General features: G+C 55.8%; 1 protein-coding gene across 1 annotated transcript in view; it reads left to right on the top strand.

Moving 5' to 3' along the window:
• The window catches only part of PNPLA7 (patatin like phospholipase domain containing 7), a 97,509-nt gene that overhangs the window by 67,004 nt on the left and 16,379 nt on the right, over positions 1-14,126 (top strand). Inside the window, 6 exon segments of the mRNA XM_054521298.2 lie at positions 3,733-3,882; positions 7,876-7,939; positions 8,428-8,596; positions 9,674-9,856; positions 10,559-10,677; positions 11,608-11,609. Coding sequence (XP_054377273.2) covers positions 3,733-3,882; positions 7,876-7,939; positions 8,428-8,596; positions 9,674-9,856; positions 10,559-10,677; positions 11,608-11,609 — 687 coding nt within the window.

Raw genomic sequence — 14,126 nt, 5'->3', positions numbered from 1 at the left:
TCTGCTGGTCAGGGGGTGCGTAGTTGGGGGATGTCTGCTGGTCAGGGGGTGCATAGTTGGGATGTCTGCTGGTCAGGGGGTGCATAGTTGGGGGATGTCTGCTGGTCAGGGGGTACACAGTTGGGAGGGATGTCTGCTGGTCAGGGGGCGCGTAGTTGGGGGGATGTCTGCTGGTCAGGGGGTGCGTAGTTGGGGGGATGTCTGCTGGTCAGGGGGTACACAGTTGGGAGGGATGTCTGCTGGTCAGGGGGCGCGTAGTTGGGATGTCTGCTGGTCAGGGGGTGCGTAGTTGGGGGGATGTCTGCTGGTCAGGGAGTGCATAGTTGGGGGGATGTCTGCTGGTGTGGGCAGTGGACAGTTGGGAGGATGCTGGCTGGTACAGGGGGTACACAGTTGGGAAGGAGGTGTGCTAGTGCTTGCTTGGTGCCAGTCAGTGTCCCTGGAGGCAGCTCCCATGGGGAGGGAGGGACAGACCCCTCTGTCTGTGGCAGTCATGTGGCTGGGAAGCAGACTTTGCTTCTTTCTTGGCCTGAGTCGGGTGGTTCCTCCATGAGTCCGAGGTCCTCGGCCAGCCTGCCTTCCTCTCCATCCTTTGGAGTCTTGCGAGAGCTGCCTTGAGCTCTGTCCCTCTCTGATCATGACTGGTGACAGTCAGGTGGCCTATGTCTGCTCCACCTCCCTTCTGGCCCAGAGCCAGAACCTCACCAGTGCCTTTTCCCAAAGCTAAGGCCATACAGAACTAGCAATAGCCTCCCCCATTCAGCCTGAAATGAGGACTCTGACACCTCAGTCCCTGGAGAGGTGAGAGGAAAGGGATTCCCAAGGAAAAGCTGCAGGAAAAATAAAAATAAATCCGCATCAGAGAGCCGGGTTCAGGCCGAAGCTTGGGACGAGACATCAGACTGCGAGTGAAGCTCGGGACCAGACATCAGACCGTGAGAGCAGCGTTCAGGCCGAAGCTCGGGACGAGGAGGCGGTTCTCCGTCTTTCTGTGCTCAGCAGCACTTTGGCGTGTGTGTGCATTGTTTATTTGCTATCTGGGAGTTATTTCCTCCTGATTATAGAAGCCACATGCCTTCCACTCAGCGCCTAGAGGCGGAGATGCATCATCTGGGCCCGAGTCCCGCGCTCTTGCCGTGTGGCCGAGGCTCAGCTGCAGGGAGGGGCTGAAGTGTGTGCGGCGAAGGTGATGCTGGGGACACCTTGCAAGGCGTGCCAGGTTGTGGTGGTGGCCCGGGCTCCTGAGACGCCCCTGACAGGCAGGTGGAGGCTGGATGGGACGGCTTCTCGGGGGGCCACCTGGGGGTGGGGAGAACTGGAGGCTCTGTGGCCGGCACAGCAGGTTCCGTGCCGGTGTGGCTGGTTCCCCCAGAGGAGCAGAGGCTGCCAGGAGGAACATGTGTGGAGAGTTTTATTTTGCTTCATTTTTCTTGTCTGTCATTGTGGAGTTTTATCACAAAGCCTGTGTAGGCTGCAAAAAGACCTAAGAGCCCCCAGGCACGAGATGAAGATGTGGGCGCCTCCTTCGCACAGCTGCTCAGGTGGTGCTGAGGCGCCAGCGCCCTGGTTCTTTTCCTGCACAGACACAGCTGCACATGCGTCAGGCAGGGTCCTTTACTGGGGCTGCTGATTTGGGTATTTACTCCAGGGCTGGGGTCCCCTCCAGGGGTCCATGAGCCCCATGGCGACACACGGCCAGCCCTGCACTCCAGGCCTGCACTTTGGGCCACTCAGCTCCAAGCGCTTATCCCGACCAGGGCCCGGTGTGGATGCCTCTGCTTGGTCACAGCCCTTGGCAGAAGCTGGGTGCGGTCTGTGAACAGCTGGGGATGCAGCTGGGCTTTGCAACCTCCAGGCAGAGATGGGCACAGGACACTGAGCCCTTGGCAGCCGGTGCACAGCACGCAACCCTCCATCCCTGGCTTACCTGCTGGGGCCGACCGAGCATTGGGCCCTGTCAGAAGCTGGCACTGCACTCAGGAAGCCAGTCAGGAAAGAACCTTCTAGGAGCCTGGGGCCGGAGGTGGGGGCCAAGTCCGAGGGAGGATCTGGGGCTGTGCGAGTCTTGGACACTCATTAGGGATGTTGGATGGGCAGCATCATTTATCTGTGTTTCTGCCTGCATACAGGTACAGGTGTTTTTGTTTTGGGAAGCCTTGAGTATTTATTTAATAATGGAATCGTATTTATAAACCACTCTGCAGCTTTCCTGCTCAGCAGCATGTCATCAGCTATTTTCCTGTGAGCACACGATTGCCGACTGTGCGCTGGTTCTCCGAGCCATGCTCCCCGTTCACAGGCTCTTACCCGCAGTGCTGCCACGGCACCGTGTGCATCCTGGGAGCTAGCAGGCATCCGCTGGCCGCCGTCTGCAGGGAGTGGCCCTTAAGCCCTCACTTGGTTCCGTGTCCCCAGGCTTGCTCTCCTGGCCTCTTCCCTGACCGTGCGGCGTCCCCTTCCTCTGACCTCGGCCAATCAGGGCCTGCGTGTCTGGTGGAGTCTGGAAACCACCTCACTGGGGATGGGAGGGCTGGGCCATGGGGACTACAGAGGAGGGAGTGTCCACGGCACCTGGATGCAGGAGATTCTCATGGGCAGGAGCGTGGCTGGTGGCACGGTGGCCTCAGGAGCGGTGAGGCCGTCCGCTCAACCTCTTCTGTGGAAGCAGAGATGCCACTCGCCAGACGGTGTCCAGTAAAGAGGGCCTGGGACCCTCTGGGGGACTCTCAAGTCCCAGACCCCCTGGTCCATGTCCTTGCCGCTGTGCTGGCCGAGGAGCCCCTCAGCCCACTTGGGGGCCGGGGAGAGGGTCCTGCCTGTCTGGGTGGGCCCCTTGGTGGGCCCTAGAGGCTCCAGTCTCAGGGAGAGGAAAGCCTGGTCCGCCTTGACCTCCTCACTCGCGTCTCCGGGGTCTCCAGGGCCTGGCCCAGGCTTCCCAGGGCTGCGCTGTGCTCCCTTGGTTTCCGGAATCCCTTGCAGATGACAGACAAGAGAAACAGGCCTGTTGATGTCTAGCCCGTGTGTTGTTTACTGTTCCGGGAGTGAGTGATGGAAAACCCTGCGAGGGTTGGTTCAGGGGATGAGGCCTCACCTGGAGAGTTTGTCTGGTTTACTCCAATGAGGCCTCACCTGGAGAGTGTGTCTTGTTTACTCCCATGAGGCCTCTCACCTGGAGAGTTGGTCTAGTTTACTCCGATGAGGCCTCACCTGGAGCGTTTGTCTGGTTTACTCTGAGCCTCACGTTCCTTTCAGTCGCTCCCTGAATCACTGTCTTTAGTGGGTCAGGACGAATCCACTCCCTGGGCCTGGGCCTGGACCAGTGCTGGTCAGGCCTGCTGTGTGGGGCCTGGGGACGCTTGCAGGTGTGGACTGGCAGCTCATCAGGAAGAGCTGGGGAAGGCGTGAGACCAAGACAGCCTCCGGCCTGGAGGAGGCGTGAGGCCTAGGCAGCCACATGGCTGGGGACAGCGTGAGGCCCAGGTAGCCTCTGAGGGTTGGGGGAGGCATGAGGTCCAGGCAGCCCCTGAGGGCTGGGGAGGCGCAAGGTCCAGGCAGTCTCAGGACTGGGGAGGCGCAAGGTCCAGGCAGCCTCAGGACTGGGGAGGCGTGAGAGCCAGGCAGCCTCTGGTGCTGCTGTGTTGCTCCTGTGCAGCCTGGGGGGGCCCCAGGGCATCTGGAGGCATCTGTGAGTGTGTGGGCTGTCCCAGCTGACGTGGGTTCTTTGCTCCACAGGCCACCAGCTTGGGCTCCCCACAGAGGGCAGCAAGTGGGACTCGGGGAACCTGGCTGTCAACCTGTCCACGGTGGCAGTGATGCCCGTGTCAGAGGAAGTGCCCCTCACCGCCTTCGCCCTGGAACTGGAGCACGCCCTCAGCGCCATCGGTAAGCCTGGGCCTCCCAGCCTCCAGCCATCCTTGGGTTCTGGGCCTGGTGGAGGGCGCCTGCCGGCTGCCCTCTGTCTTCGAGGGGACACGGCGGTGGGTGGCCAGGGCTCAGGTGGGGTCAGTGTTCGGTAGTGTTTCCAAATTCCTGGCAGCTGTTAAATTTGGGGATTCAAGGACAAGAAATTGAATTTCCTGAGAACTCTCAAAATTCTAAGTTATTTTATATTCTTTGCAACATTTTATTTACAAGTTTTCATGTGATTATAGGGACCATGATGATAGACAGGAAGTCAGTTTTCTGTGGGTTTAAGGTTATACTAAAAATTTCAGTGTTGTCTTGGCAAAATAATGCAATAATAATGAATGCAGCCGGGCACGGTGGCTCATGCCTGTAATCCCAGCACTTTGGGAGGCCGAGGTCAGGAGTTCAAGACCAGCCTGGCCAACATGGTAAAACCCCATCTCTACTGAAATACAAAAATTAGCCAGGCGTGGTGGTGCGCGTCTGTAATCCCAGCTACTGGGGAGGCTGAGGCAGGAGAATCGCTTGAACCCGAGAGGTAGAGGTTGCAGTAAGCCGAGCTCACACACCACTGCACTCCAGCCTGGGCGACAGAGCAAGACTCTGTCTCAAATAATAATAATAATAATAATAATAATAATAATAATAATAAATAAATGCAATGAATGTTGTATAATTATTATGAAACAATATATTGTGACAAGAGTATTTCAGAACCATGTGAAAATGCTCTCTCCTGATACAGACATTTGGTAATAGAAAACAATAAATTCAAAAAATTTATAATGTAGAAAGATGCTGCTATAAACATCAAATACTTAAAAGTTATTCTCAGCCACGTGCAGTGGCTCACGCCTGTAATCCCAGCACTTTGGGAGGCCGAGGCGGGCGGATCACTTGAGGTCAGGAATTCTAGACCAGCCTGGCCAACATGGTGAAACCCCGCCTCTACTAAAAATACAAAAATTAGCTGGCTGTGGTGGTGGGAATGCCTGTAATCCCAGCTATGTGGGAGGCTGAGGCAGGAGAATCGCTTGAACCCGGGCGGTAGAGGTTGCAGGGAGCCGAGATCGCACCACTGCACTCCAGCGTGGGTGACAGAGCGAGACTCTATCTCAAAAATAAATAAATGAAAGTTACTCTCAAAACAAAATTTTAAAACACATAAAGCATGGATTGCCTTGTCTGATGGCCTTGACCGTCGTTACATGACACATATTCCCAGTATATGCAGAAAATCTTACTCAGTTCCAGTGACATCAGTCAGAGTATTCCAAGTGGGTCCAAAAACATCTTCGAGTTGTGCGGTGGAGCTGTCCCACTTCATATAAACTAGTTCCCTTTAAAAACATCTTCGAGTTGTGCAGTGGAGCTGTACTACTTCATATAAACTAGTTCCCTTTAAAAACATCTTCCAGTTGTGTGGTGGAGCTGTACTACTTCATATAAACTAGTTCCCTTTAGAAACATCGTCGAGTTGTGTGGTGGAGCTGTCCCGCATCACATAAACTAGTTCCCTTTAGAAACATCTTCGAGTTGTGCGGTGGAGCTGTCCCGCTTCATATAAACTAGTTCCCTTTAGAAACATCGTCGAGTTGTGCAGTGGAGCTGTACTACTTCATATAAACTAGTTCCCTTTAAAAACATCTTAGAGTTGTGCGGTGGAGCTGTCCTGCTTCATATAAACTAGTTCCCTTTAAAAAACACTTTTTAAGCTAGGCGTGGTGGCTCACACCTGTAATCCCAGCACTTGGGGAGGCTGAGGTGGGAGGATCACTTGAGGTCAGGAGTTCGAGACCGGCCTAGCCAATATGTTGAAACCCCGTCTCACTAAAAACACAAAAATTAGCCAGGCTTGTTGGCGGGCTCCTGTAGTCCCAGCTACCAGGGAGGCTGAGGCAGGAGAATCGCTTGACCCTGGGAAGTGGAGGTTGCAGTGAGCCGAGATGGTGCCACTGCACTCCAGCCTGGGCAACAGAGTGAGACTCCATGTCAAAACAAAAACAAACAAAAAACCCACTTTATTTTGAAATAATTATAGGATCAGAGAAATTGTGGAATAGTAAAGAGAGACCCCATGTGCCCTTCGCCGGGGCTCCCTCACGGGCAGCGCCTTAGGGGATAACATCAAGGCCGGGACGTTGGCGTTTACGCCATCTGTAGACCCCTCAGGCCCCAGCAGCCCGTCCGTGCCCTCCTGGGTGTGTGTGGTGCAGTGTGGCATGGGTGCCGTTTCTGTGACCTGCACCACACTGGGCCACTCTGTCACGGAGGAGACACTGCAGGTGGCCGCCATGTTGTCACCCAGCACCCCGGCTTGCCGGCAGCCCTGGATCTGTTCTCGATCTCTATAATTTTGTCATTCTGAGAAAGTGATAGAAATGGAACCACACGGTGTAGCCTCTGCAGACGGCCTTCTCCCACTCAGTCAGGTGCACGCAAAGTTCCTCCTGGCCTTTTCCTGGCCTGGAGCTCAGTTCTTTTTGGTGCTGAGTCATCGTCCGCTGCCTGGAAGCACCACAGTTTATCTGTTCATCTACTGGAGGGCATTTGGCTGCTTCCAGGATTTGGCAATATGAGTGAAGCTGGTGTAAACACCTGTGTGCGTGCTTCTGTGTGGACAGTTTTCAGTTCCTTTGGGTAAACACCAAGGAGCATGATTGCCGGATCCTGTGGTCAGAGTATGTTTAGTTGTAGAAGAAACCACCAAGCTGACTTCCAGTGAGGCTGCACCAGGCTGCAGTCCCACAGCAGCAAGCAGGTTCCGGCTGCTGCACATCGCACCGGCATTGGGCTGGATTTTGGGCTCAGAGCTGTCTCTTGAGCCCAGGGAGCATTCCAGTTCAGTTGTAAGAGGGGCCCTTATTTTGTGTGCCTCTAAGAAACAAATGTTGCCAGTTAAGGCACGAGACACATTGATCTGATCTCTAGCTTTTTTTTTTTCTGAGACGGAGTCTTGCTCTGTCGCCCAGGCGGGAGTGCTATGGCACGATCTCAGCTCACTGCAAGCTCTGCCTCCCGAGTTCATGCCATTCTCCTGCCTCAGCCTCCCAAGTAGCTGGGACTACAGGCGCCCGCCACCGCGCCCACCTAACTTTTGTATTTTTAGTAGAGATGGAGTTTCACCGTGTTAGCCAGGCTGGTCTCGATCTCCTGACCTCGTGATCCGCCCTCCTTGGCCTCCCGAAGTGCTGGGATTACAGGCGTGAGCCACCGCGCCCGGCCGATCTCTAGCTTTTAATTAGAATTAGACCTCCCTGCTTCCCACACATGGGGCTCTGGGTCCTTTCCCACCCGGCACTGCCAAGCAGCACCCCCTCAGGCTGAGCCCCTCATCTTAGCTTCTCCCCCGAGCCTCTGGTGGCCGTGATGCCGGGGCTGACACTGGCGCCCCTGGTTGAGAAGGGTCCTGACAGCCGTGCCCATGTGGAAGATGCATACGAACAGGCATGTCAGCACTGGGGACCCTGGCCTCTGGGTATCTGGCACCTCAATGATCTGGGTTTGGGAAATTATGTTATCTCCCATCGCACAGCCTTCCCTGCCCTGCACACGTGGCAGGACACAGAGATTCCACTGCTCCTCATGCTGGAGGAGACCGAGGCTCAGAGAGGCTACCCGAGGCCTCCTTCAGGGCAGAGGGGAGGAAGCATCAGGCCACAGGCCCTTCCCCACTGGCAGGTGAAGAAGGCTTGGCAGTTGCGCTCAAGGGGAGCAGGCCTTGGGGGTGGGGAGTGGACTCTCACTGCCTTCCTCCGCCTTGGTGCCTTGCTGGGCGTCGGTGCCTTGCCAGGTGTCAGTGCCTGGCTCGGCGTCGGTGCCTGGCCGGGCGTCGGTGCCTTGCTGGGCGTCGGTGCCTTGTCGGCGTCGGTGCCTTGCTGGGCGTCGGTGCCTTGTCGGCGTTGGTGCCTTGTTGGCGTTGGGGTGGGCTGCCCAGGCAGGCTCCGTTACTGGTGGTGGTGTTTTCAGGCCCGACCCTGCTGCTGACCAGTGACAACATAAAACGGCGCCTCGGCTCCGCTGCCCTGGACAGGTGCGTGCCGCCAGCCCTGACTCCTTCTTCCCAGCCGGCCCAGCGCAGCCCTGAGATGTGTCCCCACTCTGTCCACATCCAGCATCTGCACTGCAGCGTGCTCCTCGTCCAGCACACCATGGTGTGAGGGCTGATGACGCGACTCCCTTCACCGGACACACTGGGCAGCGCTGACCTGCTGGGCACTGTCAGGCCTCCCAGGGGACCCCAGCCCCCTGGGACCCCCGCTTCCCGCCTGGACAGCCCCGGGTCTCACCCTCCCCAGCCTGCCCCTCAACGAGCCTCAACCTCTGGGCTTAACTGCAGCCTCTGCATGACCACCTAGGCCCTGAATAACTCACTGCGAACTAGCGATGGCAGGAAGTGCTGGGCAGGGAGGGGAAGGGCAGCGGCTGGTGCTGGCCTCTGCTGCCTCTTTCCCCCGGGGACACGTGCTAAGAGTGCCAGGCCCCTGCGGAGTAGTGAGGTACTCCCTCTGCGTCCTGCAGTGTTCACGAGTACCGGCTGTCCAGCTGGCTGGGGCAGCAGGAGGACACCCACAGGATCGTGCTCTACCAGGCAGATGGCACACTCACACCCTGGACCCAGCACTGCGTGCGCCAGGCCGACTGCATCCTCATCGTGGGCCTGGGTGACCAGGAGCCCATGGTGGGTGAGGTGAGCACGGGGAGGGCTGGTGGAGCTGAGGAGAGCCCTCTCTTCAGAACCTCCTGTTTCTCTTTTCCTTTGAGTGAAATACTGCACAAACTCAGAAAAAGACAGATAATAAGAGCCAACACTCAGATATCTGCTACCCATGTTTTAAAAACACGGTGCTGTATTGACCTTCAGTGGTTCTAGCACAGAGCAGGGCAGGTGCCCCACGTGGCCTCTTGTGAAGCCGGAGCCTCTGGCTGCCTTTAGCACTTTTACAGCAGGTGCAGGAAGCCCTTTCCAGGACTAACCTTTTACGTAAACGGTGCCCTATTTTGTGTCGTCTGAAGTTTGCTTTTCTCCACAGCACTTAGGTGTCGGCGTCGTTCCTGTTCCCCTCACTGCTTTTTCTGGCTGCTTAGTTTTCCTCTTGTGAATGCCTTACCCTCTGCCTCTGCATCCTCAGCCAACAGGAACAGCCTTCTGCAGGCACCTTCGGGACGCCGGCCCCAGGCTGTGTCTGTGGGTTCCCAGATGGCAGCAGATCACTGACCCGATTGCTTGTGGACCTTGCACCTGGCCATTGCTGCAGGCGAGGCCTCGGGCTCACGGCCGCCCAGTCCTGTTCGTGTTCTCCAGCTTCCTGCCTTCAGTTCACATTTCCCGTCTCCCTCCTCTGCTCCCTGCTCTGTTCTCATCACAAGCCTGCCAGGGCTAATCCTGGGGCAGCTAAAAATTCCTCCTCTCTGATGTATGTTCCTGTTCTGCAGCTAGTGATGCTCCCTTGTGAGGGTTTGTTTGCAAAATACCTCATTTGAAAAGGTTGCTGTATGTGTTTATGAGGCAGTGTTAGAGAAACAGAAAGAGGAGGTGCCCCCTCCTGCCGTGCTGACCTTGCCCGGCACACAGTGGATGGACGGACCCCTGCCATCAGAGCTTCGGCAGCGCCAAGACAGACCAGGCCACAGCCAAGTTGCTTTGCAGAACCCAGGAGCTGCTCCCGGGGTCCTGCCCTCAGACCCCCTGTGCTGGCCCTCAGCTCTGTCCTGCCCTGAGTCCCAGGCTTGCCCGGCTGGCAGACACGTGGGCTCTGCCTTTCAGCTGGAGCGGATGCTGGAGAGCACAGCTGTGCGTGCCCAGAAGCAGCTGATCCTGCTGCACAGGGAGGAGGGCCTGGCGCCAGCCCGCACCGTGGAGTGGCTCAACATGCGGAGCTGGTGCTCTGGCCACCTGCACCTCTGCTGCCCGCGCCGCGTCTTCTCCAGGAGGAGCCTGCCCAAGCTGGTGAGGCGGGGAGAGGAGGCTGCCTGCCCGTGGCTCCGTGGTTCCTTTCCTCGAACGTTCGAAGCATTCTTCACATTCCCCACCTGATTCCCTGACACCTGCGCTCCCTGGGCCCTTCCTGTGCTTGTGAACGTGACCCTGCCTCACGTCTCCTTCATCTTGCCCTTTGGGCCTCTGGTGGCCACGGCTAGGAGGCAGCTGGTCCGGTGGGGGCAGGCACAGGGCGGCCATCGGGCTGGGGGCTTAGTGAACCCTGGGGATGGGCCTGAATCAGGGGGCTCAGTAAACCCTGGGGATGGGCCTGACATCAGAGGGGCTCAGTGAACCCTGGGGGATGGGCTTGAATCAGGGGGCTCAGTGAACTCTGGGGGATGGGCCTCATGTCAGGGCTGCTCAGGGCTGAGGCTGAGGCTCCCACATCCAGCTGATGAGGGTGTCCTCAGGCCAGCGCTGCTCCCTCCTTTGGGCAGAAGACCCTGAGACTTTTAATTCCAGTGTCCTCAGGCAGCCCTGGGGCCTGAGGGTGAGGGGTGCACTGAGGTGCTGACCAGTCGTATCAGTCAGGGCCTGCTGCATACTGGAGAGGATTTGGGGTCAGTTTGGGTCAGAAGTGGAGGAAACTCCCCCCAGTTAAGCCAGGATGCGAGGTCTCGGCCGAGGGTGGGGCCCTGCACCAGCCCTGCCTGACGGCTCCTCCCCCAGGTGGAGATGTACAAGCGTGTCTTCCAGCGACCCCCGAACCGACACTCAGACTTCTCCCACCTGGCAAGGGTGCTGACGGGCAACGCCATTGCCCTGGTGCTCAGGGGAGGGGGAGCAAAGTGAGTCCCCCCGCTTCCTACACACTCCTCACTGGTGTGTGTGGTGACAGTTGCCCCCTCGGGTGCTGGGAGGTGCTGGGTACGGGGGGCGGGAGGTGTCACCCGCAGACGAGGAGACCCTCAGGCCGCCTGTCCAGACCCAGCCTCCACCCCAGTCTACCCTCTGAGCAGGTCCTGCAGCCCCTTGCACATGCGGTGTGCCCACTGACACCCAAAGTGGCCCTGGTTTTATTATGGCCAGTTTAGTAGAGATATATCTCGTTTTGACTGTCTTTGCTTAGAAGTGGTTGCTTAGGCTGGGCGCGGTGGCTCATGCCTGTAATCCCAGCACTTTGGGAGGCCGAGGCGGGCAGATCACGAGGTCAGGAGATAGAGACCAGCCTGGCCAATGTGGCGAAACCCAGTCTCTACTAAAAATAGAAAAATTAGGCGTGGTGGCGCGCCCCTGTAGTCCCAGCTGCTTGGAGGCTGAGGCAGGAGAATTGCTTGAATGTGGGAGGCGGAGGTTGTGGTGAGCCGAGATTGTGCCACTGCACTCCAGCCTGGTGACAGAGTGAGACTCTGTCTCAAAAGAAAAAGAAGTGGTTGCTTGTTGGCCCTTTGTGCCTCCTCCTCTGAAACCTCTGCTCTTTCCTTAGTCGGTCTTTCCTGGCGTCTGGTGAGTTTCCTTCACTCTAATACTTGATAAAGAATGATCTGCTTTGCCCAAACTGAGTCCTTCAGGGACTTTAAACCCAGATACCTCCTCCCCTGCCTTGTCATCAGACACCACCTTCTCCTGAACTTGAATAAATACACTTGGAACAGAGATAGAGCCCGAGAACCACGAGGAGGGCGGGACAGGCATGTGCCCCTCTGCTGAGCCAGGTGTGCATAAGGGGCAGGGCGGAGCCTCCTGCTGCTGCCCCCAAAGGATGGGAGGACGTCGAGGGGTGCCTGGGCGGGGGTCCAGGCCAGGGCTGCCTGCTGGGGTGGGGTCTCTCCGGCAGCCCCTCCCATCTCCCACGGAGTGCCAGTACTGCTACCCAGGGAAAAGCTCAGAGGTAGCCCCAGGGCCTCGAGGATGCTTCTGCTGGCCCCAGGGCGCGGAGCCCTGTCAGCCTGGGGCTGTTCTAGGTGATGAAGTGCCCACTGCATCCTTCTGTCTAAGGGACTTTCCACCTTGTCTTGTACCACACTTTCTCTTGAAAGCTGCGGAAGTTGGCCTACAGCAGTTCAATGGCTTGCCCGAGGTTGCCAGGCTGGGGACAGGACCCAAGTCTCTTTCTGTGGGTCTGGGACAGTGCAGGGACTTGGAGCAGTTGAGCCCAGGCCACATCAGCAGCATTTTTAATGAGAACGTAGCTTTGATCAAGGTAATACGTAGAAGCCATACGGTTCTGTAAGGCACGTAACTGCGGTCCCTTACCCTCCCTCCAGCACCACGTCCAGAGTTATCCCAGAAATAACCGTGTCTGGTGTTTTGGGCTGTCTGCTTGTCTGTATTTCTAAATCATATTCCTATTCTACTAAGTTTTTGTTTTGTTTTTTTAGTTTTAGATTGTTGACTTCTTAACCCCCTTCAACACCCGCAGTCAGAGTCTATCTAACTATTGATTAATCACTCATCTATGCATCTGTCTCCCTCCTTTGCACTCAGAATCCCAGTATGGTCCCATCCCTAGTTAGCCAGCACTCACTGTCTGTGTTGTTATGAGACTGTGGGTATCACTCAGCTAAGTCACATCCTGTCCTATCCTATGATTAAAATTCTTTCCTTGGAGTTAATAATTGTCACATTTGTTCAGTTTTCTGGGTATCCTTAATTTACCCAAAGACACTGAGGCAGGCATTAACCTCCTCTCGGTATGTTCGGACATACCACTCATCTCTGTTTAGTGTTCAGGAGTCGTCCTCCCTAAAGCCCTCTAGCCTCCTCGTATCTCTACTGCTTGTTTTCCAACATGCTGCTGAGATGTTGGCCTGGAATTTTCTTTCACCACCACCCTGGAAACTGCCTTTGTTTCTCTCCTGTGTCCAATTCCATTTCCTGTAATTTCATGTCTTCTTTATTGGTTTATTCCTCATTTTGGTGGGTATATATGTTCTAGACGTCTCCCTAGGAGAAGATGCATGGGGAAGTAAACATTTTAAGACCATGCATATCAGCAAATGTCCTCATTCTATTCCCATACTTAAATGATAGTTTGGCTGGGTATAGAATTCTAGATGGAAATAAATTTCCCTGAGAATTTTAAGGCATGGTTCCATTGTCTTTTTAGTTTTTTGTATTGCTGTTGAGAAATTTAATGCTATTTTTATTCACAAGGCCTGTTTTTTCTTCTGGAACCTTGTAGGAGATTCTTTTTTTAAAAAAACAGGGTCTTGGCCAGGCGCAGCAGCTCACATCAGTAATCCCAGCACTTTGGGAGGCCGAGGCTGGCGGATCACAAGGTCAGGAGATCGAGACCATCCTGGCTAACACGGTGAAACCCTGTCTCTACTAAAAATACAAAAAATTAGCCGGGCGTGGTGGCGGGCGCCTGTAGTCCCAGCTACTCGGGAGGCTGAGGCAGGAGAATGGAGTGAACCCAGGAGGCGGAGTTTGCAGTGAGCTGAGATCGTGCCACTGCACTCCAGCCTGGGCAACAGAGCAAGATTCCGTCTCAAAAAAAAAAAACAAAAAACAAAAAAACCAGAGTCTCGCTCTATTGCCCAGGCTGGAGTGCAGTGGCAATCATAAGCTCACTGTAGCCTCACTCCCAGCTTCAAGCAATCCTCCCCACTCAGGGTCTCGCTCTGTTGCCCAGGCTGGAGTGCAGTGGCAATCATAAGCTCACTGTAGCCTCAACTCTCAGCTTCAAGCAATCCTCCCCACTCAGCCTCCCAGAGTGCTGGGATTACAGGCGTGAGCCACTGTGCCTGGCCTGAGACTCTGCATTCTTGGTATTCTGAAAGTGCATGATGACGACGGGCCTTCATGTGGCTCTTTTTGCATCCACTGACACTGGATTCCCAGTGGACCCTTTCAAATTTGGAAACTCACAGACTTCAACTCTGGGAAATTTTTAATTTTTCTAAATGAAAATGTTTGCCTCCCTCTTATCTGTGTTCTCTCTTCCTGGAGCTTCTTTTTGTTTGTTTGTTTGTTTTTTGAGGCAGAGTCTCGTTCTGTCACCCAGGCTGGAATGCAGTGGCGCGATCTCGGCTCACTGCAAGCTCCGCCTCCCGGGTTCACGCCATTCTCCTGCCTCAGCCTCCCAAGTAGCTGGGACTACAGGCACCCGCCACCATGCCCGGCTAATTTTTTTTTTTTTTTTTTGTATTTTTAGTAAAGACGGGGTTTCACCATGTTAACCAGGATGGGCTCAGTCTCCTGACCTCGTGATCCGCCTGCCTCAGCCTCCCAAAGTGCTAGGATTACAGACATGAGCCACCGCACCCAGCCTTCCTGGAGCTTCTGATGGTCA

Source organism: Pongo abelii, chromosome 13 (assembly GCF_028885655.2).
Source record: "Pongo abelii isolate AG06213 chromosome 13, NHGRI_mPonAbe1-v2.0_pri, whole genome shotgun sequence".
Classification (NCBI taxonomy): Eukaryota; Metazoa; Chordata; class Mammalia; order Primates; family Hominidae; genus Pongo; species Pongo abelii.
Note: the sequence above shows the minus strand (reverse complement) of the source record. Positions and strands in the feature narration are given on the sequence as shown.